The sequence below is a fragment of the Lichtheimia ornata genome, assembly GCF_029851405.1.
Source record: "Lichtheimia ornata isolate CBS 291.66 chromosome Unknown scaffold00034, whole genome shotgun sequence".
NCBI classification, from domain to species: Eukaryota; Fungi; Mucoromycota; class Mucoromycetes; order Mucorales; family Lichtheimiaceae; genus Lichtheimia; species Lichtheimia ornata.
The window spans coordinates 259,765-279,279 of NW_026695354.1; the positions used below are offsets into that span (position 1 = coordinate 259,765).

The window sequence follows — 19,515 nt, forward strand, 5'->3', positions numbered from 1 at the left end:
CACATTTCATCTTTTATTTTCCTGGATGTATGATCATAGAGAATAAAGCAGTGGCATGGGTGGGTGGGTGATATGTATGTGATTCGTATTCAAACGGGGGAAAACATTGGCATGTGCCTGATATGGTAGCGTGTGTGTATGTGTGTGTGCGTGTGTGCGTGTGGATGAATGTAAATGCTAAACGGGCAAATGCTATTTGCTGTCATCTTTTGTGTCAAGAGAGCAGAGCATGATTCAACAATGGTAAATACCTGAACAGGGTGACACGAGTATCCTGCCTTTCTTGTTGCTGGTCCCGCACTGTTTTTAGCTGACGCCACATATCTCGTGCCCCTCTCTTCCTCGAACACGCGATATACACGGTGCATTCCAATGGACTACATTACAGAAAAGAAAGTGCGCCCTCTTTATGGTAATCACACGCTCAATGGACTCTATCTTATAAACAGCATGGTGCTAACGAATGCGTTCTCCAGAGGCAATCGATGACGGGCAAAATAAGCAAGCCTTGCAACATGCCAACAAGCTTCTCAAGAAGAATCCCGATTGGCCCCTTATCAAGGTAGATAACTCGCTCCATGACATGTGTGTAAACATAAAAAGAAGATTCTTATCGTAAGGGGTTACCTATATAGGCTTTGAAGGCTCTTGTATATGTGAGAACTGGCAAGGAGGATGAAGCCCAGGGTCTTTGTCAACAAGTGAAGAAGACAGTTCCAACGGATCAACCAACGCTACTTGCACTGACGATGGCATACCAAGAACTCGGTCAACGTAAGCTTATTTTGTGGGGGTAGGGGATGGTAGAGCTTTGCATTGACGACGCGTATATTTTAGACTCGGCCGTTGTGGAGCTTTATGAGAATGCAGCTAACCAACAGCCCACCAACGAAGAATTCGGCAACAAATGGTTCATGGCTATGGTGCGTAATGGAGATTACAAGGGTCAACAAGCAGCTGCTCTCAAGTTGCATCGTACATTCAAGCAAAACAAGTATCTCTTTTGGGCCATCATGTCATTGGCACTTCAGGTACGAGCGTGTGAGTGTGAAGGGATACAAGGATGGAGTTATTGATTATCATTAGGGCAAAGACTCTGCACTTTCTTATACGCTTGCAGAACGTATGATGGCCAAAGCACAAGAAGAAGGTCGATTGGAGGAAGTGGAGCACTTGCGTCTATACCTGCTTATCTTGATGGATCAAAAGAAGCACACTGAAGCATTGGCTTTGTTGGATAGTCCGCTTGGTCAAAAGTCAATGCGTGATCCCGAGGTGCGCCAAATCAAGGCTGAGCTCTTGCAGGCTAATGAAAAGTGGGATGATGTCATGACCGTGGCAGAACAAGCTTTGGAAAAGGAGAATTCGGATGATTGGATCAGCTGGTTGGCTTATTTTGATGCCATGAACGCTAAAGGCACGGATGATTTGAGCAAGGCACATGCTTTGGTGGACACGTTGAAAAAGAGCGCATTGGATGCACCCGTATTGAAGCGTGGTCCCTTCCTTGCAGAGTTGGAATTGGATTATCGGGCAAGCCAAGCACAAAAGGGAGGAGGTGAGTATTGGACTTCTCCATTGAATTGATATGTCATAGGGATATTGATGGATGGGTCGATTACGTAGATGAAAAGGCGGTCCTCGCAAATGTTGTGTCTTATTTTGAGCGTTTCGGTTCCAAATCCTGCTGCTTTGAAGATGTTCAGACTTACGTGGCGTTCTTGAGAGGCAACAATGACAAGGCACTTGCGTTTATCCAATCACTTAAAGATACGGTCAAGGATTCCGACAAAAAGGTATAGCAGTGGATCCAAAGATGAGGATATCGAAACTTACTTTTGGATGATGGGGTCAATCTAGTCGGATCAGATCAAGAACGTTTTCAAGCACGTGAATATTCGCAAGCTTGAGCGATTCCTCGGTTTACAAGATAATTTGACTTTGCAGCAAGGCATCTCTCTCGTCAACGATCTTTGGAAATCCTATCAAGATGCACTTCCACTAGGTAATGCATGGCTAGCTTTATCTATTCGGCTATCATTAATAAATTTGCCCGTAGGTGAAGGATTGGAGAAGACTGAGAGTCAGCATGGTGATGATTTCGTTGTATTGGCAAGTCACGTGCTTGTGGATTTGTATCATCAACACAAGTTGCCAGAGCTCTTGATGCAAGGCATTGTATTATTGGAAAGCGCATTACCCAAGAGCATTTACAACTTCCATATCAAGTTGACGCTCGTTCGACTCTATGAAATACTAGGTATGTCAATGGCAATTGGAGGGGATGAAACATTCACGTGGATTCATTGTTTTTGTTCAGGCGTGTACAACCGCCCCCTGCAGATCTTCCGTACAATGGACATCAAGCAAATCCAATTCGACACCATGACGTAAGTATTCTAAGTTTGCTTGTTGATTCATTTTCCTCACATTTTGATAGGCATTACTTTACCGATCGTTTCAACTCCTTGGGCTGTAATGATGAAGTCGAGGATGTCTTGCTTGAATCTTTGATGATTTACAAGAGCAACGAGGTGGAGGTTAGTTTGGTGGTGATGCTGAATGGGTATGAATCAGCAACTAAAGAATGCAGTAGACTCCAGAAATGATTGTCAAGGCATACCAACATGGAACATTCTCAAAGGTAAAAAGTGACATAGGAGTTAAATCATAAGCGTTTTCACTCATTGCTATCGTCTAGATTCAAGAATTTATCGAGTTCCGTTCAAGGCTTGATGCTTCTCTTCAACATGCTATCACCAATATCGAACTTGCTCGTATCGATGCTGCCCGATCCGCCTTCCAGATCAAATACGCAATGCAATATTTCCAAGATATGGATATCACCAAGATTAAATGTGACGGTAAGGATGATTCTATTGCGTATTGGTTTTCATTGTTATTCATCAATGTATATATAATGTAGATGCCTTCATTAACAAGCAATCGGACAACAGAGATTTCAAAGTATTTATGAATTGCAATGCTGAGGACCGACCAAAGGCAGAGGAACTTTTCAAGCCTTTCAAGAGCACTGGAGTACGTACATTCTTTTTATCGCGATGATGTATCGTTTATTAACATAATTTCATAGAAAACCTGGTTGCAACTCTTCTCATATGTGCTCAACGTATTGAAATCGGCATGCAGCACCAAGGGTGGCCTTGATATTACTACGCTTGTAAACGACTTTGGAGCATTTTTGGCGAAGGATGGCATTGACAAGGAAGTGACCAATGAGGAATGGGTGCTTGCCAAATCCACGTTTGAGCTCGCTTCAGCGTTCGCTCTTGTGAAGGATCCGAATACTCGTAAGGAGAGTAAGTGTTACATACATGTGTATGGGATGGGAGCATGATATCTGATGGTATATACTATAGATTCCAAAAAGATCGCTGAGCATATGAAGAATGCTGCCAAGTTGGTGGAAGAAAAAGGTACGATGGCTGATGAATGCTTTACACACACGTACTCACTATTCAACGAACCATCCAGTTGTGCCAACCGAGAGCTTTGAGGAAGCTACTATTTCATGGAATGCATTCCACCCAGTATCTATGGCCTTAGAGGTGAGCAGCTTTAAACAATGAGTGAGGAGCGGAGATTTGCTAACGACCAGCTCTTTGTAGACCCTTAATTATACCGCAATTCTCACCGAGACTATTGGACGATCGCTTGGATTGACAAGTAAAGAGGCAAAGAGAAAGGCAGCTGAGTCGGCCAATGCGGATGAGCTGGTGAGTGTATTTGTTGGATCGTGCTATATATGAAACTAATGCGCTTTTTGCAAGATCTCGAGCACTCTACTTGTACAGTCGGCCATCAAAGATGCACTCTTGAAGACCCAAAAGGTTGTACAGAATGGTAGTGAGCTCTTCAAGCCGCAGCTGCAAAAGAAGCTCTCTAAGCGTATCACGACATCAGAAGGCCAACTCGAACATTTCAATACAAAGGTAAATTGGGGCTGCTTTAACCCGAGTCATAGCAAGGAAAAGTAATTGAAGGTTTATTGTATATAGGAGGGCCAAGCAAGCATGAATGATATGCTAAAGACGGTGACTACGAGCTGGAACTCTTCCATTGGTCGTCTCGCTGAGGAAGTCAATAGACGAGTACAAAAACTTCAATGATCGATTTGACCCAACCACACCTGATATGATGCTCAACCCATTATTAAACAAAAAGCCTCATGTGTATATACTATGCGCTTTGATTATTGAACACGCTCCCATTTTGGTATATATTATTGACCCTCTTGAACATAAAACACTGATAAGGTTGATATGTGATGTCGTATAACCCAAACGTCCCCAAATGCCTAAAGCGCCGCTTGGTCATACACAATGTAAACACTTATCCTCGGTGGTCAAATGATAATGATTGTCCCACCACAAGCCAGGCGAGATGCGCAGCATTGTACTGTTACTTGAGCGAGGAATGGACCCTTCTATCTCGTAGTATGTATACAGCATGACACATGATCGCTATTGAATAAAAGATACGGCCTTTGTCGATGGGCGTTTATCGATGATAATAAATGAAGGCAAAACTTATACACCAATGTATCGATGTTTTGTTCGGCTTGGTCTGTTGTTGTTTTAGGTTCACTCTCGCCTTTAGTTGTCTTATTCTTTCCCTGTGTAATCGCTCTTTTTGTTTGCGCAATGATGCTCGCTGAGCAGAATAGTGGCTCTCTCTGATACAAGCACCACCACCACCATCGGCGGGTCGTCGAAGAAGGCCAACGATTTGTGTACTGATGCTGCGCTACGTGCCCGATGATTCCGCCAAGGCACCGCTTTTTATTTCCATTGCATTTATAAAGGCCATGAAGAAATCAAAACATGTTTGCATCTACACTTTCAATTTCAAACATGGCATTCCGTTGGGTCTATCAAGCTGGCAGCATCTGGGTTCCCTTTGATGATCGGGCTAACGCAGCAATTGAAAATCTCTGGCGTGCTTGTTCCCATGGCAACGTCTATCATGCTGGTACCGTTGCCTATGTGAATGCCGTCAACCTATACATGCTTCAAGATAACGTACGAAGAGCTATTACTCGCACCGGCTATTGACATCTTTCATGCGCTAAACAACAAGTAACATCAAGACTATCACCACCACCGTATCATCATGCATCCCATCTCCATGGCTTTTTGTATACCGGTCATCCTCATTTTTGGCATTTCATGCATCTCACATTCAAACGAATTACTTTCCTATGCCCCTCCTCTACCAACATCATTGATTTCATCTCTTAAGCAAAATGTATTCTTTTTATGCGGCAGTGTCTTTTTCCCCATTATATGGCCAAAACATCATACCCGATCTTTTCTCAATAAACATTAGATTGCAACATTATTTTGTCATTGTCTACATGTCCATTGATGTATTTGACACAGCCATTGCTACCACGTTGCTATCACTTTCCTCTACAATGCATGCTCTGATACGTTGTTTACCAAACTTGTTGTTGATGTCATATCCTGAGTTGGTATAACATTCGATGTCGAATAACATAGACCTTGAATTTTTTGCCGTACGCACCTGCTTGTGGTGTCCAAAGCATTGAATCGGCATTCAACCGATACCGGATTTGGAAGGGTGCCACAGGAAATATCCTTTTGGCAATTACAAGGCTTGTGGCACGCGTCTACATGTTCCATCACCGTCCACATCAAACCAAATCCCAGGATACCCAATACGCCGCCGGGACCAATGGTATGCATCTGCAAAGCCTTACGTGCAACAAAACAGTGATGTGGAGGGGTAGGGGTAAATATTATGCAAGCATTCGGTAGTCTAGTGAAGTCATCATTATCATCGTGATTTAGCACCACCACCACCACCACCACCAGCGCTGCTATACGCAACAAATGCGCGCCGCTTTGTACATAAAGAGAACAAGTACCGCAATCCATACATCGTAGACACCGAAAACAGGAAATCAAGGGGAGAGTAAAAAGGAACATTCGTCGTTCATGATCATTGACATAAAAAGCGTTTTCGTTGCCGTGATGGTACTCAAAGCACCACTCTTCATCGACAAAATTCATAATGACCTACCAATGGATGTATCAAGCAGGAAATACATGGGTGCCTTTTGAAAGCCATGCCAACCACGCCATTGAAAGCCTCTGGAGATCTTACTCAAATGGATACGTGCGATTCGGCAACCAAAACGCGTACATCCAGGTGGTAAACGAGCTCTTTATGATATTGAACAACACAAGGTTTTCCATCATCAGGACGTCCTAATCCCTTGTATATGGTTTTCCTCTTTTGGCCTTTGCATAATATTATCCAAACGCAATTCCTGTACAGAAATGAAATAAAGACTTCACATGAAACGAGGGTATCAACGGCAGTGAGACGTTCTGCACGTGAGCATGGTGGTGGTGAGTGGATGGCGTTATCAGGTGTTGCCATGGAGACGAATCAATTTTTTTCTTGTAGATGCGCAGCACAAGCCTCAAGCCAAAAAAAGGGAATGCTGTCATGTGGATTCTTTGATGGCGAGAAGCCCAAGCCATCGCCAGTCTAGGTGATGTGGGGCAGCAACAGCAACAGCAGCGTGCATGTGTTACCGAACGAATGATGTCGTCATGGAAGATCAATGCACACTTTAAAGAGCCAATCGGAATGCCGACCATGTATGTGCAACATACCTCTCTCTCTCTCGCAGTTTTGCTAGGTCCTTCTTTCAAAATGATATTGTACCGGAAGCTAAGCATTGTTGAATAACGATGACTGATATTGCTGCGGAGGTGCTATAGCGTAATTTGCTCATATCAAATAGAATCGGCTCATGATAAAGAAGCAAATATGACTACGGTGGTGACACAAGAAGATGCTACCCTGCATAAACACCATAATGGCGGGCGGATCTTCGCGCACAATGCTCAGAGCTTACATTTTCATTGTACAAATACATAATTGATCAACCGTTGCTCTCGGTCCTCATGTTGAAAAAGTATTCCCTATTTTCGGCAAGGCTTTGACATATGACATGTGCCATGCAACAACAGCTCTTGTCATCACTTTGTTGCTGTTGCAGCGCTTCATTACTAGTACCACCCTTTACTCCACATTACCACCACCACCACTTGGCTTTCCTCATTTACTTCTCTTGGCAATCAAAAGTGTTCCTTTTCGGTGTCTACCAAGTACCACCACCCTTCCGATGGCCATGCTGATACTCGGTGATGCCGATGATAACAACGATTGCTTCACATATCAGGAATAAGCAGTGGATTGAGCCCATCATGATGCTGTTTCCAGAAAAAGGACAACCCTTCAACAACATATATAAAGCCCCCATTCCATCAGAGGACTTTTTTTTATCAACATACTTTATCTACACAACCACAAGAATCAAAACAACAACAATGACTTTCCAATGGGTTTACCAAGCTGGCAATACATGGGTTCCTTTTGATGGCAACAATAATCGCGTCTTGGAGCAATTTTGGCGGTCTTCACGTAATGGCCAAGTGATCGTCAACCGCCTCCCTGCAGTTGTTTATCCACGCCAATTGCAAATGCTTGTCAATAACAATACTTGGGTTCGGATCGTTCGCACAGGCTGCTAATCTTCCCACATCAGCATGCTCTACCCATATACCCGATCTTTTTCGGATCCATGAATCGTACTTTATCCTTCTTGCATTTGTATCATATAATGGTCAACATCCACCATTGTCTACGTAAACAATAATAAAGCTCATTGTATAACCGATATGAGTGGTTGGCCTTTTTGAGACATGTCCTCGCATTTGGGAAAAAGGTACCTGTCGCCATTGTGTCGTTATCACAGTCTTTTAGGAAAGGGTGGCGGGATGCTGTAACTTGAAAAAGACACTCGTGATACCGATGGAAGATTCCATTATTGTCTGCGCTATAAATGGATTTTCCAGCCACACTCGCACACACCACACACACGGTAGCATCAGCCCCATTGCCGCCACATTTGCTCAGCTGACTCGCAGCGTAGAGATAATATTCCGGGGATCTGGACCCACCATGGCATCATTGTTGCACCATGGTGGAAGAGTGTCATTTTTTTATAGTTACATGGATGATCCCTATCTACTTGCTTTTACCTCTTGGCATCCATGCTCAGCAAGACCCGCAAGATGGTTATAAATACTGCAACTTGGAGAACCGGATTTCCTTGTACTCGTACATTTATCTCACCTTTACATACATACATCATCTTCTTCATCATGGCACGTTGGGTTTATCAAGCTGGAAACTCCTGGACCCCTTTTGACGATCGAAACAATGCCTTGATCGAAAAACTTTGGCGGGCACAATCACATGGCAACATTTACATTGGTTGCTTCCCGGCCTATATCAACACAACCGAGCTATACATGGTTTTGAATCACGAATGTGTTTCCATCGGAAGAACCGGTTTCTAAATGCATTCCACCACCATCAACATTGGCTAAATCTTATACTACGCATCCATCACCAACAACATAATCACATCATCGACTTTCAAGTCATACATTCCCATCCAAATCATCACAGCTGTAAATTGATCTTTACGTTTTGTATTGTAATCACACCACACCTTCTTTTGTATTATGTCTTTTTCTTTTTTCCCTTATGGTACACTTCTTATGGTATATAGTTCTCTTCTCTTTTCCATCACATTCCTTTCACGACGCTGTCTCACACGGAATTAATATTGTTGTTCAAAGTTTAATTGTGGTTCATTGTTTGCTATTTTTGCGCCATTGTCAAATGTGAGGATTGCTGTACATAAACAAGGTTGGGATGTAAATCGGAGCAAATGTGTGTATGTAATCAATTACAAAGAAGTTGGTGTCGTTCAATTCGTCATTGAAAATTGTTGCTAAACTGCCGCCATCTAAGCCCAAGTGGTGAGAGGAGAATGAGACGCCTTGGTTGTTGGTCCCATTATTGGTTATTGTTGTTATAGCCGTTCTTTCTTTTGTTGGATGATGGGTGGTTGCTGTACATATATATTCCATTCGCCTGGCCTTTTAGATGATGGTGGTCGTGTGTTGGAGGAAGACTGGGATTGTGATGGGACATCAATCATCATCGTACAAAAGTGCGTCGTCGTGTCTCATTGTTGTTCAAGCTGGGAAATGCTGAAAGAAGAAGTTACATTAGTGAGCCACGTGTGTGTTATACTCAGGAAGAATTCAAAGAAATCGCTTGGGGAGATAATGGTGTCTTCACTCACTTGTTCTTTAAAAGTAGAAAAAGGAAAAACATGAGACCTGGTAGAAAAACAATGACCCCATCCACGAATATAGTACCTTGATCATGTTGAGGTCCTTGCATGCAGAAGCTTGGGGTAGACCCTGAGGTATCGGAACAACCTTCGGATAGCGGGGCTTGTGCTGCTGTTGTTGCTGCTGTTTCTGTCTTTTCATGGAGGGTCGGCTAAGGATGGCTGAGTGACGATTGCCGGCTGTGCATAGTATTCACATTTGTTATTAGTATCCTGATGCATCATTGGTTCGCTGCTGTTACTTACGTGGTGTCGCCATCCTACGTAATAAGGTTTCTCTCTCATATTTCAATTGGAATAGCTGCTGATGGAGATTCGCCAAAAGTTTCTCTTTCAAATCCTTCCTTTTTGCCTATTATGTAAAGTATTCAATGTGAGAGGGCCTCTATTACAATGACAGCTTGGTGTTGTTACACATGTACATACCACAAATTCTGTATTTGCTTGGTGTTTGATTGCATCATATTCGTTGCGGATGACGTTCTTCCTTTGCTTATACAAGGCTTCAGCTTCCCTGGTCCTATCAGCTTTCCTTTGATCGAGTACTTGGAAAAAAGGCGCCATCTCAGGATGTGTCCCTATCCTCTGGTATGAATAACCCACACAATGCTAAATGTTCTTGAAATTCCCATTACCTTGAGAAATCATCAAAGCCTCACGATTCAACTCGGCCATCCTTTCCTGGTATATCCTAGAATCATGTAAGTGAGCATGAAAACGACCATCATGGTTAATTACGTACCTATTCCTCAACTCAGCGAATTGGGTTTCAATGCGAGTAAGAGCTTCCAAGCCTTCACGTTGACGTTGTTGTTCCTGATCGTGATGATGATTTGTACTATTGGAGGGTGTTGAACGATCTCGACCATCTTCATTGTGATTGATGCTTCCATTCGTACTGGTTTGTCTTTGATAAGCAAAACGAAGGTTGTTGCGTCTGTTGGAGGATGGTAATAATGTCTCTGATCCAATTGTATGCTGTTCATTATTACTGCTAAGTGCACGACGACGTCCCATGTTGGTGTCATGTGCATGTCGCATACTTCGAAGAACACGATCTGAACCACCCACAGCATAACTCGAATGATGTGCTATCGAAAGATCAAGGACATCCTGCTCAAATCGTTGTTGATCAAAATCGCTCAATGTCGTCGATGGCCGAGTTGGATGCATATCATCATCATCACCATCGTCATCACCATCAACATCCATGCTTTGATGCGCATAAATGATTCTTGAAGAGGTGTATTCACGAGAAGGAGAGTCGTCTGTATCACCCCCTTGTGATAAAGGTGATCCAAGCGAGAGGCGCGAGTCGGCTTGACTTGAAGAAGAGGGATCGTCTGCCGCTGTGTAATTGCGTGTAAGCATTGGTGTCGAGTACAATTCAATCGAGTGGTGTAATGTAGACACGATTGCACAACCAATGTCAAGTATTGCGTGTGTGTGTGTGTGTGTGTAGAGAAAAAGGGCGCGTGTCAAAAGAGAAAGGGACGTGAGCTGTGAGTGTCAAGACCAATATGCAGGATGGTGAAAATGAATCCCGACAATGGGCTGCTGCCTGTCAATTGTTGCTCATCACCTCGTATCACGTGATCTTTCATCCTAACCTTGTCACATCATATACATGGTCTAAGCTTAATCTTACCACCAATAAATCATATTGTATCATAGTGTAGATGATGCTCTATCATTAAAGTGTCAACCACTTGACATTTTCATTGTTGAAATGATGGTGTAGTATAGTGATTTTACCCAAATGACAATGATACATTGCTTGCTATCGAAAAGAGAATTTCATTATGGTGTGGTGATGTGGATGTTGTCAGTTGTACCGTCAAAGAGACTATAACATCAATGCACCGTATAATGACCGGGTTGGTGTGTGTCGATAATAGCACAAGGTACTCTCAAGCATTCTTAATCCTTCTCGACAATAACAAGACATTTTATTCAATGGAAAACAATGATTGGATATCATGTTTCATGTTAATAGGGATAATTGGTCCTTGGGCTCCTATCATTGGTGTTAGGTAAGAATTTACTGGGTGAGAGAGTGGCTGCAAAATATGGCTTGTGACTCAGGAACGGTCATAGCTAATCATAGGGCGGCGTGTCAGACCTAGACACTTCTCTCTCTCTCTCTTTTTCCTTGTCCTTTTTTCTTAGACCCCTTCCCCAATGTCCAACCTTTCGGCTGACGAGAAATACAACTTGATTACCCGCAACTTGCAGGAAGTCCTTGGTGGCGATGAAATCAAAAAGGTGCTTGCCGAGCGTGATCTCAAGTTGTACTGGGGCAGTGCTCCCACCGGTCGTCCTCATGTTGGTTACTTTGTCCCAATGACCAAGATTGCTGACTTTTTGGCTGCTGGTTGTGAGGTAAGTTGTGTGTGTTGAAAAGGATTCAAAAGGAAAACACAATGTTGACAAAAAGGGGGTATCGTTTAGGTCAAGATCTTGTTTGCCGATTTGCACGCTTTCCTTGACAACATGAAGGCTCCTCTCGAGTTGGTGGCTCACCGTGTCAAATACTATGAAGCTATTGTCAAGGCCGTGCTTCGTTCCATTGGTGTTCCTCTCGAGAAGCTTGAATTCGTGATTGGTTCCAGCTATGAACTTTCCAAGGAGTACACCATGGATAACTTCAAGTTGGCCGCATGCATCACTGAACACGATGCCAAAAAGGCTGGTGCTGAAGTCGTCAAGCAAGTCGCCTCGCCCCTCTTGTCTGGTTTGTTGTATCCTGGCATGCAAGCATTGGATGAGGAATACCTTGGCGTCGACTGTCAATTCGGTGGTGTGGATCAACGCAAGATTTTCGTCCTTGCCGAAAAGTACCTTCCTCAAATTGGCTACAAGAAGCGCTCCCATTTGATGAACCCTATGGTGCCTGGTTTGACTGGTTCCAAGATGTCGGCTTCCGATCCCGATTCCAAGATTGACTTTTTGGATGATGCAAAGGCTATTCAAAAGAAGATCAAAAAGGCATTCTGTGAGGAAGGCAACATCACTGAAAACGGTCTCCTTTCCTTCATCAAGGCTGTGTACTTCCCTCTCAAGAGTCTCAACAACGGCAAGCCCACTTTTGTCTGCCCTCGTCCTGAAAAGTGGGGTGGCGATATCATTTACGACAGCTATGAAAAGCTTGAGGAGGACTTTGCCAACAAGCAATTGCATCCTGGTGATCTTAAGGCTGGTGTGATTGCTGCTATCAACGAACTCTTGGATCCTATTCGCAAGGAGTTTGAAGACCCTGAACTTCAAAAGATCGCTGCATTGGCCTATCCACCCCCTGAGGCTAAGCCTGTCAAGGAAAAGAAGAAGAAGGAAAAGAAGAGCAAGAAGCCCGAAGGTGAAATTGAAAAGCCTGCTGCTGAAGCTACCAAGCCTGAGGAAGAAGCTGCCAAGGCCCAGTAAATACAACACACATTACATACACCCACCCACACAACCCTCCACTACCAACAACCATATTGAACGCATACAGAGACGCACACACACACACACACATTCACCCCCAAATACCTACACATTGTTGTAAAATATAAAAGCATTACTTTGTGATAAAGCTCAAAGAAGAAAACGGCCTGTTTGTGAATTAGCAATTCATGCGACTGACTTTGTATTCAAAAGTGACCAATAATAGATGCGTTGCCATGCTAGGTATAATCCATGGCAACGGTTGAACTGAGAGTGTGTGCATTGATCAAGCTAAAAATTATCTGATGAAATGGATCTTATGCAAAGGCAATCAATTACCATTTTGAGCAGTGAGTGAAGATGCGAGATGTGACAGCTGATCATCAAGGCTTGAAACCAGCCTTTATTTTAGATGATAGAAATGATCCCCCCTCACTCCGACGCATTTGACATTGCACAACCCCCCTTGACATTCACCACTTGTTTCTCTTTCCTTTTTCTTCACATAATGGCTTCTTCCATTCTTCGTCGTACTTTGGCCACTGCTGCTGCTCCTTCCTCTGTCAAGATTGGCTTGATCCCTGCTGATGGTATTGGTAGAGAAGGTAAGATGATGGATCTACTCCTATGATAACAGATACGAATACTGAACCCTTGCTTTATAGTCATTCCTGTAGGTCTATTGCAATCAATGATGCCTTGACAACAACATGGACTAATGAAATGATAGGCTGCTCGTACTGTGCTCGAGTCGCTCACCGATGGTCCCAAGTTTGAATTTGTGAACTTGGATGCTGGTTTTGAGCATTTCCAAAAGACCGGTACAGCTCTTCCTGAAGAGACTTTGGAGGTCTTGAAGAATGAATGTCAAGGTGCTTTGTTTGGTGCTGTCAGCTCGCCATCCCACAAGGTTGCTGGTTATTCATCTCCCATTGTTGCTCTCCGTAAGAAATTGGATCTTTACGCCAACGTACGCCCTGTTGCCTCTGTCAAATCGCCTGCTTTCCCTGATCAACGTGAACTTGATATGCTCATTATTCGTGAAAACACCGAATGCTTGGTAAGTGGTTGGATGCTGTTAAGGGGAAAGGGAATGGCATGGAAACCTTTTGCTTATGGGGAAATTGGGATGATGAATGATAGTATATCAAATCCGAACGTCAAGAAGTCGATCCTGAAACCGGTCTCAAGGTCGCATGGGCCGATCGTAAGATCACTGAGTATGCTTCCAAGCGTGCTGGTACCATGGCTTTCAATATGGCATTGACTCGCCAAAAGTTGCGTGAGCAAAAGCCTTTGGATAAGCGATTCTGGAAGGTAGGTTCAATATGAGAGGTGGGAGCAAAAGGGGGTATGATGCTTATGTCATTATCTATATAGCAAAATCCTCGTGTCACCATTGTTCACAAATCCAATGTCATGAGCGTTACTGATGGTTTGTGGCGTGAAACCGTTCGCGCTGTCAAGGAGCAGAACCCTGAAAAGTATGGTGGTGTTGATATGGAAGAACAGCTTGTCGACTCCATGGTGTATCGCATGTTCCGTGAACCTGAAGCATTTGATGTTGTTGTTGCTCCCAACCTTTACGGTGACATTATCAGGTAAAAAAGAAAGCAAAAGGATTTTATTACAATGGAGGTATACTAATAATGGGGGTGGTGGATTATAGTGATGGTGCTGCTGCTTTGGTTGGTTCCTTAGGTGTTGTCCCTTCTGCCAATGTCGGTGATAACTTTGTTGTTGGTGAGCCTGTCCATGGTTCTGCACCTGATATCGCTGGTAAGGGCATTGCCAACCCTATTGCTTCCATTCGTTCCGCTGGTCTTCTTCTCGAGCACCTCGGCTATACCCAACAAGCCCTCAAGATGTATGATGCCGTGGATGCTGTTTTGGCTGAAGGCAAGGTCTTGACCCCTGATCTTGGTGGCAAGAGCTCCACCACCGATGTCGTCAATGCTGTCCTTAAGAACCTTTAAATGAGGATTTATTCTGTACAAAAATATTACTTTAGCGGATACTGAGAGATTATACATATATCTGTGTAGTATAGACAAAAAAGAAAAACATGCAACACATATACACAACACCAACCCTTGTCATCATCATCATCATCACCAAATGTCAAATTGATCTTTAGGCCATTGTCCTGATTCTCTTGCTTTCCAATACTCTCCAACAAATTGCCATGTTCTCCCTTCTTGAGATGGTGTCAAAGGAGTCTCAGCGTATGGATCATGCTCAAGCTTGAACCACCTTGGCTTCCATTCCACACCAGCCATTTCAAGTTCACGACGCCGTTCTCGTTGTTTTTGTTCAATACGAACTTTTTCTTGATCCGCTTCCTCAACATGGCCTATAAAACGACGTTAGCATGGATTGAAAGAAAAACCATCTATCAATCCCACCTACCTTTTTCATAAAGTCTCAAATCGGGACGTAACCGTGAATCGGTCTTTGGTAATTTATCTCGTTCGATGGATGTAATTTCATTGAGTTCAATGGCAAACTGGGTGAATCCATAGTACTTTGATGGATCATTCATGGTAGGTGGTGTGGCAGTCCATAGCACTGAGAGATGTTGGGGATCCATATTGACCTCCTCAGCCAGCATGTCATTCCATTTCCCAACCACGCGACGACACTTTTTGCCTTGAGCATCATAAGCGGTCATGATGACTTCGTTGGAGGGTCGTGATGATGAGCCACCAAACAAATAGTAGCCGCCAGTAGACGTCGTATTCTCCCGAAAAGTCACCACCACGTGCTCACCCGTCGCATGATTGACCACTTTCATTTCACCCACATGCTCCAAATACTTGTTGCCAGCGATCATGTTGCGAAGCCAACTCGATGGTTTTGAATAGGTAATGTGGTCGTCATGCCCAGCCAATGTGACATGGAAGGTCCCTTCATTGATCAACTCCTAGTACAGCGTTAGGCCCTGGATGCAATAATAAACGACCTTTTTACTTACCATGGATTTACCCCAAAACCTGCTTCGGACCTTGACACATTGCCAGTACTTGTAATTGGACGATTCAGCATGTGCCTGGATAATTGATGAGTATGTACGTACACGCTTTTCAAAGAGGATAATACTTTACCGCTATGATGACAGGGTTGTGGGATACTTTTTCAGCAATAAAACGGAAGCCTTTATCAGGTCGGATATTCTCGTATGTTTCATTCATCATTGGATTGAAAGGCTACATGTATGTACAGTGTTGGTATCAGCTTGCTGTTGCAAAAAGTGGCATAGTCTTTCACAAACCTTACGACCCACACGATGTTGTGAAGAAGCATAGCCTGAGACTGCAAAGACAGCCACATGCAAAAGACGATCCATGGAGTTGGACATGGTAGAAGCCTTATCCAAGAGTTCCGAGTATTCCAATTCTTCACATGCTCTCTGTAACAGGCTCAAAGGTTCGTTCATGCTGATTGGCATTGAAATGGTGGATAGGTCTTTGCCCACGTTTTTGCGAATGACTGATAATGCTGATATCTCGGCACTTGCAACGGGTGAAGGAAGAATTTGACGGCGTTGACATGTTTGATGCATGATCCCCAAGGGTGATAAACGATGATCTACATACACCATGAGGGGTATGTCACCTTGTAAAATCCATCCTCAAACTTACATACCATCATCATCATAATCTTCATCATCGTCATCATCCGTATCATCCACCACGACAGGCGATTCATCCTCTTCATCATCATCACTCAACAAGATCTCTTCGGCATCAAAGTACTGGTCTGATATGGCGGATCCTCTCCAAGAAGCGTTGCTGTGGTGGATAAAAGGACTGAGTTCGCGTCGTGGTGGCGGCAAGGTCAAATGCGTTTCGGGTTGCTTTGTCGAGGATGCTTGTTCCTCATCACAATAACGCATTGCTTTATGCCAAAGGTCCTTTTGATAACCCATGATGTCCATAATGTGCTTCCTCTCTGGTGCCAAATGTGCGGTCGATAATCCAAGCTGAGCAACCAGCTGATCAATGCGATGTAGATACGCTTCCATGTCAGCCATTAATTGTGTTGTCGTTTCAGATCCCTCTTTCAAATAATGGCGTAGACCATGATCCTCCTTTTCAAATGTTGGTGTGGGTGGCAGCATGCAAGAAGAAGGATCCGTTGGATGCTGAAGAGGATACTGCTGTTGCTGCTCCTCATTGTTGTTGCTGTTAGGAAGCATGCGAAATTCACGTAAAGCATTGGTCCATTTGGCTTGATCCTCGGCATTCAACGTCTTGAGATGATAAAGCATGGTGCCTGAATCAATGTGGATAAGTCGTTGCAATGGATTAATGGAGATGGTAGCGACAAGGATCTGGATGGAGCCTCGCGTGACACTGGCAGGGGAGGTCGAATAGGAAAGTACCCCAGATGCTGATAATTGAAACCATCGTCTTGCCCATCCTAATGACTTGAGTCAATTATACATAGAATGATCTCATGTTTACCCTATTCCCCATGTTACCTTGTAGCTTTTTCCGTTTCTTTTTCAACAGCCATCCTGAAACGATGTAATTGGGAGGTTCATCATCAAACGACAATCGAGGATGAGTGGTATTCGGATCAATCAAAGCAACCGAGAAACTGAGTATCTTTGGTGTGTTGCGTGAAAATGTGTTATCTATATGCATGTTCATGCAGCCCATGTTAATCATTCATTCCACAGGTGACATGTCCTCTCCCACAGCCTATTTACCAAATACGAGGATATAGTTGCCAGGCACTTTGACCGTGTAATTGCCTTCCACCTTGATATTGGCTGATGTGCAATGTTGAATGGGTATCACTTCAATGAGATCTTCTTGCTCCTTGAGTTTGATGGATGCCATCGATGATTTGGCTCCTTTGTTGCCTCGGCTTTGTGTGCCATTGGTGATCTTTTTGCTGTGAAGTAAATGATGTAGCCCTGATGATTTAGGGTATTCGCTCAAGCTGTTGGATCGCTTATGCTGTTGTTGCTGTGGTGATGATGGTTGTTCAGTTGCTGGTGCGACCACTATACTTTATACTGTAAGATACAATAGCCCATCCATCTTAAACCATGCACAACAGTAGTGTCAAACCTTGTTGGTGTGGAAACGTTTCAGCGGCCACAGAAATACGGCGTTGCTGTTGCTCTTGTTGGGCTTGAAAGATGAATTCCGATGACGATGGCAAGCGAGCAGGACCAAGACGTCGATACAATCCAAAGGCAATGCTCTTGCGCTTCGTTGTGAATGACCAGCAGATCGTGGTGTCTTTGGTGCCGACATAGATATAGTGGAGATACGAGTCGCGTGGTTGCACTTGGACCACTTCCATCAAGTTGATTCACCAATGAGGCGTGTTGACAGCAATGGATAACTCTTTGAGAAGGATAACACAAAAGGGGATAAAGGGAGATGTGTGGGAGAAGGAAGGAAGAAAGGAAAAGAATGATAATGGACCACCCTCTTGGCGTAAAAGCAGTGGATACATCCCATGATGGCCCTCATTATTACTGCTGCTCATGTTGCTATTACTACTACCACGTCTAAATTGTAGTCATTATGATAACCCCATTATGCAATTACAATAAACAGCCTGATGCAAGTAGCATCATTGTTCCAATTCATCCCTTGCATGTATGTATAAAAAGTAAGTAGATTGGGAACAGCAACAGGAATCCTCCAAGGAGTTGGCGACTGTTTCACAATTCATAAACGCAAACAATTTGCTCATGAGAACAAGTATAATGTGCAACCGTAGTCACTCAAATATCATTTTCTTTTTGTGTGTGAAAGAGAGAGAGAGAAATATAGTTCCCTGTCGGCACAGAACCTCACGAGTCAAATGAATGACAAAAAGGCACCGTTTCGCCCTTTCGGGTGGAGAACACTTCTCTGGAGTACACGGCTAGTCATTGACCAGCCTGGCAATGTGAGGCCACCGCCAAATAAATGACAGACCGACATCGTGGCATGTACTCGTAAAAATTTGATTCGATAAACAGAATCAAAGGGCCACGGGCAACTCCCTCTTTTATAGTTTTTTTTTCCCTCAAGTGTCGGGGTGTTTGGCGGAGGAAGGACTGCGTATTGCCTGCACGGATAGCGTGGGTGGGGCCGCTCAAGCCAATAAAATCGAAGAATGGTAACTACGAATAAGAATACTCAATAGTAAAACTCTGGCCAATGAGAAAGGTGGATAGTAACTAGCAGTTGGTGCGACACCGTTGGTGCATGAAATGCATAAGGACAGGCACAACGCGTATGTCGGCTTCGTTTATGCTCATTATCTTTCACTTCTACACCAATGATGGATCCAATATGCATTAGCCAGCATCCGCAAGAATGAGGACATACTTTTGTCACCTACAAAAAACCACCATTAAAGCCGCATGTTGGTTCATGTTGTATCAGGCTGTTGATTTTCCATCACTTCGTCTCTGTATTCCCAAGATGCTTGGCCACTCTATCAGTTTGATCCATCATGACAACAATTCCCACGCCAACTCATATATAAACAAGGCTGTTGTCACCAGCACTACCATACGCCCTTTCTTTCTACTTGTATGCATACCATCATCAATGCTTTTGATGGTAAGTCTCAAGGATAGACTCTATATGATTCCCAAAATGAGGGTATTCATGCATTCATTTGTGTAGCTCACGCCATTGATTATTGGTGCCTAATGGCTTTTGGATGTTGTGTTCCTCGAAAGACCCTTTGTGGTAGGTATAATACCTATCATCTATAGGTAAAAGGCAACCTCAGTCTGATGGGAGATTTGGGGACTCCTTTGTAGGTGACATAAGTACATGCCATCGAGACGTCAACTCCGT

At 43.7% G+C, this 19,515-nt stretch overlaps 7 protein-coding genes across 7 annotated transcripts; 5 read left to right on the forward strand and 2 right to left on the reverse strand.

Annotated features, from left to right (window-relative positions):
• Positions 1 to 372: 372 nt before the first annotated feature.
• Positions 373 to 4,130, forward strand: O0I10_007218 (uncharacterized protein; the record flags this gene model as incomplete). The annotated part of the gene is made up of 19 exons (XM_058487236.1): positions 373 to 412; positions 477 to 562; positions 636 to 774; positions 838 to 1,031; positions 1,087 to 1,558; positions 1,627 to 1,796; positions 1,861 to 2,005; positions 2,060 to 2,260; positions 2,321 to 2,390; positions 2,441 to 2,540; positions 2,597 to 2,644; positions 2,702 to 2,864; positions 2,927 to 3,039; positions 3,095 to 3,320; positions 3,381 to 3,437; positions 3,496 to 3,569; positions 3,630 to 3,737; positions 3,792 to 3,953; positions 4,020 to 4,130. 19 exons carry the CDS (start codon positions 373 to 375, stop codon positions 4,128 to 4,130), a joined length of 2,679 nt encoding a protein of 892 aa, XP_058342051.1.
• A 744-nt stretch (positions 4,131 to 4,874) lies between these two features.
• On the forward strand, positions 4,875 to 5,075 carry O0I10_007219 (uncharacterized protein; the record flags this gene model as incomplete). The annotated part of the gene is made up of 1 exon (XM_058487237.1): positions 4,875 to 5,075. The coding sequence occupies one exon, from the start codon at positions 4,875 to 4,877 to the stop codon at positions 5,073 to 5,075; it is 201 nt and encodes a 66-aa protein (XP_058342052.1).
• A 2,313-nt stretch (positions 5,076 to 7,388) lies between these two features.
• On the forward strand, positions 7,389 to 7,592 carry O0I10_007220 (uncharacterized protein; the record flags this gene model as incomplete). The annotated part of the gene is made up of 1 exon (XM_058487238.1): positions 7,389 to 7,592. One exon carries the CDS (start codon positions 7,389 to 7,391, stop codon positions 7,590 to 7,592), a length of 204 nt encoding a protein of 67 aa, XP_058342053.1.
• A 1,624-nt stretch (positions 7,593 to 9,216) lies between these two features.
• On the reverse strand, positions 9,217 to 10,642 carry O0I10_007221 (uncharacterized protein; the record flags this gene model as incomplete). Its single annotated transcript, XM_058487239.1, has 6 exons — positions 9,217 to 9,225; positions 9,297 to 9,451; positions 9,518 to 9,623; positions 9,698 to 9,849; positions 9,907 to 9,962; positions 10,014 to 10,642. 6 exons carry the CDS (start codon positions 10,640 to 10,642, stop codon positions 9,217 to 9,219), a joined length of 1,107 nt encoding a protein of 368 aa, XP_058342054.1.
• An 810-nt stretch (positions 10,643 to 11,452) lies between these two features.
• Positions 11,453 to 12,691, forward strand: O0I10_007222 (tyrosine-tRNA ligase; the record flags this gene model as incomplete). Its single annotated transcript, XM_058487240.1, has 2 exons — positions 11,453 to 11,653; positions 11,723 to 12,691. The coding sequence occupies 2 exons, from the start codon at positions 11,453 to 11,455 to the stop codon at positions 12,689 to 12,691; spliced, it is 1,170 nt and encodes a 389-aa protein (XP_058342055.1).
• A 511-nt stretch (positions 12,692 to 13,202) lies between these two features.
• On the forward strand, positions 13,203 to 14,670 carry O0I10_007223 (uncharacterized protein; the record flags this gene model as incomplete). The annotated part of the gene is made up of 6 exons (XM_058487241.1): positions 13,203 to 13,299; positions 13,360 to 13,367; positions 13,425 to 13,754; positions 13,838 to 14,011; positions 14,075 to 14,295; positions 14,364 to 14,670. The coding sequence occupies 6 exons, from the start codon at positions 13,203 to 13,205 to the stop codon at positions 14,668 to 14,670; spliced, it is 1,137 nt and encodes a 378-aa protein (XP_058342056.1).
• Positions 14,671 to 14,805: 135 nt separating this feature from the next.
• On the reverse strand, positions 14,806 to 18,013 carry O0I10_007224 (uncharacterized protein; the record flags this gene model as incomplete). Its single annotated transcript, XM_058487242.1, has 9 exons — positions 14,806 to 15,047; positions 15,104 to 15,617; positions 15,669 to 15,743; positions 15,799 to 15,900; positions 15,966 to 16,282; positions 16,340 to 17,116; positions 17,178 to 17,333; positions 17,409 to 17,708; positions 17,776 to 18,013. 9 exons carry the CDS (start codon positions 18,011 to 18,013, stop codon positions 14,806 to 14,808), a joined length of 2,721 nt encoding a protein of 906 aa, XP_058342057.1.
• Between the last annotated feature and the right edge of the window lie 1,502 nt (positions 18,014 to 19,515).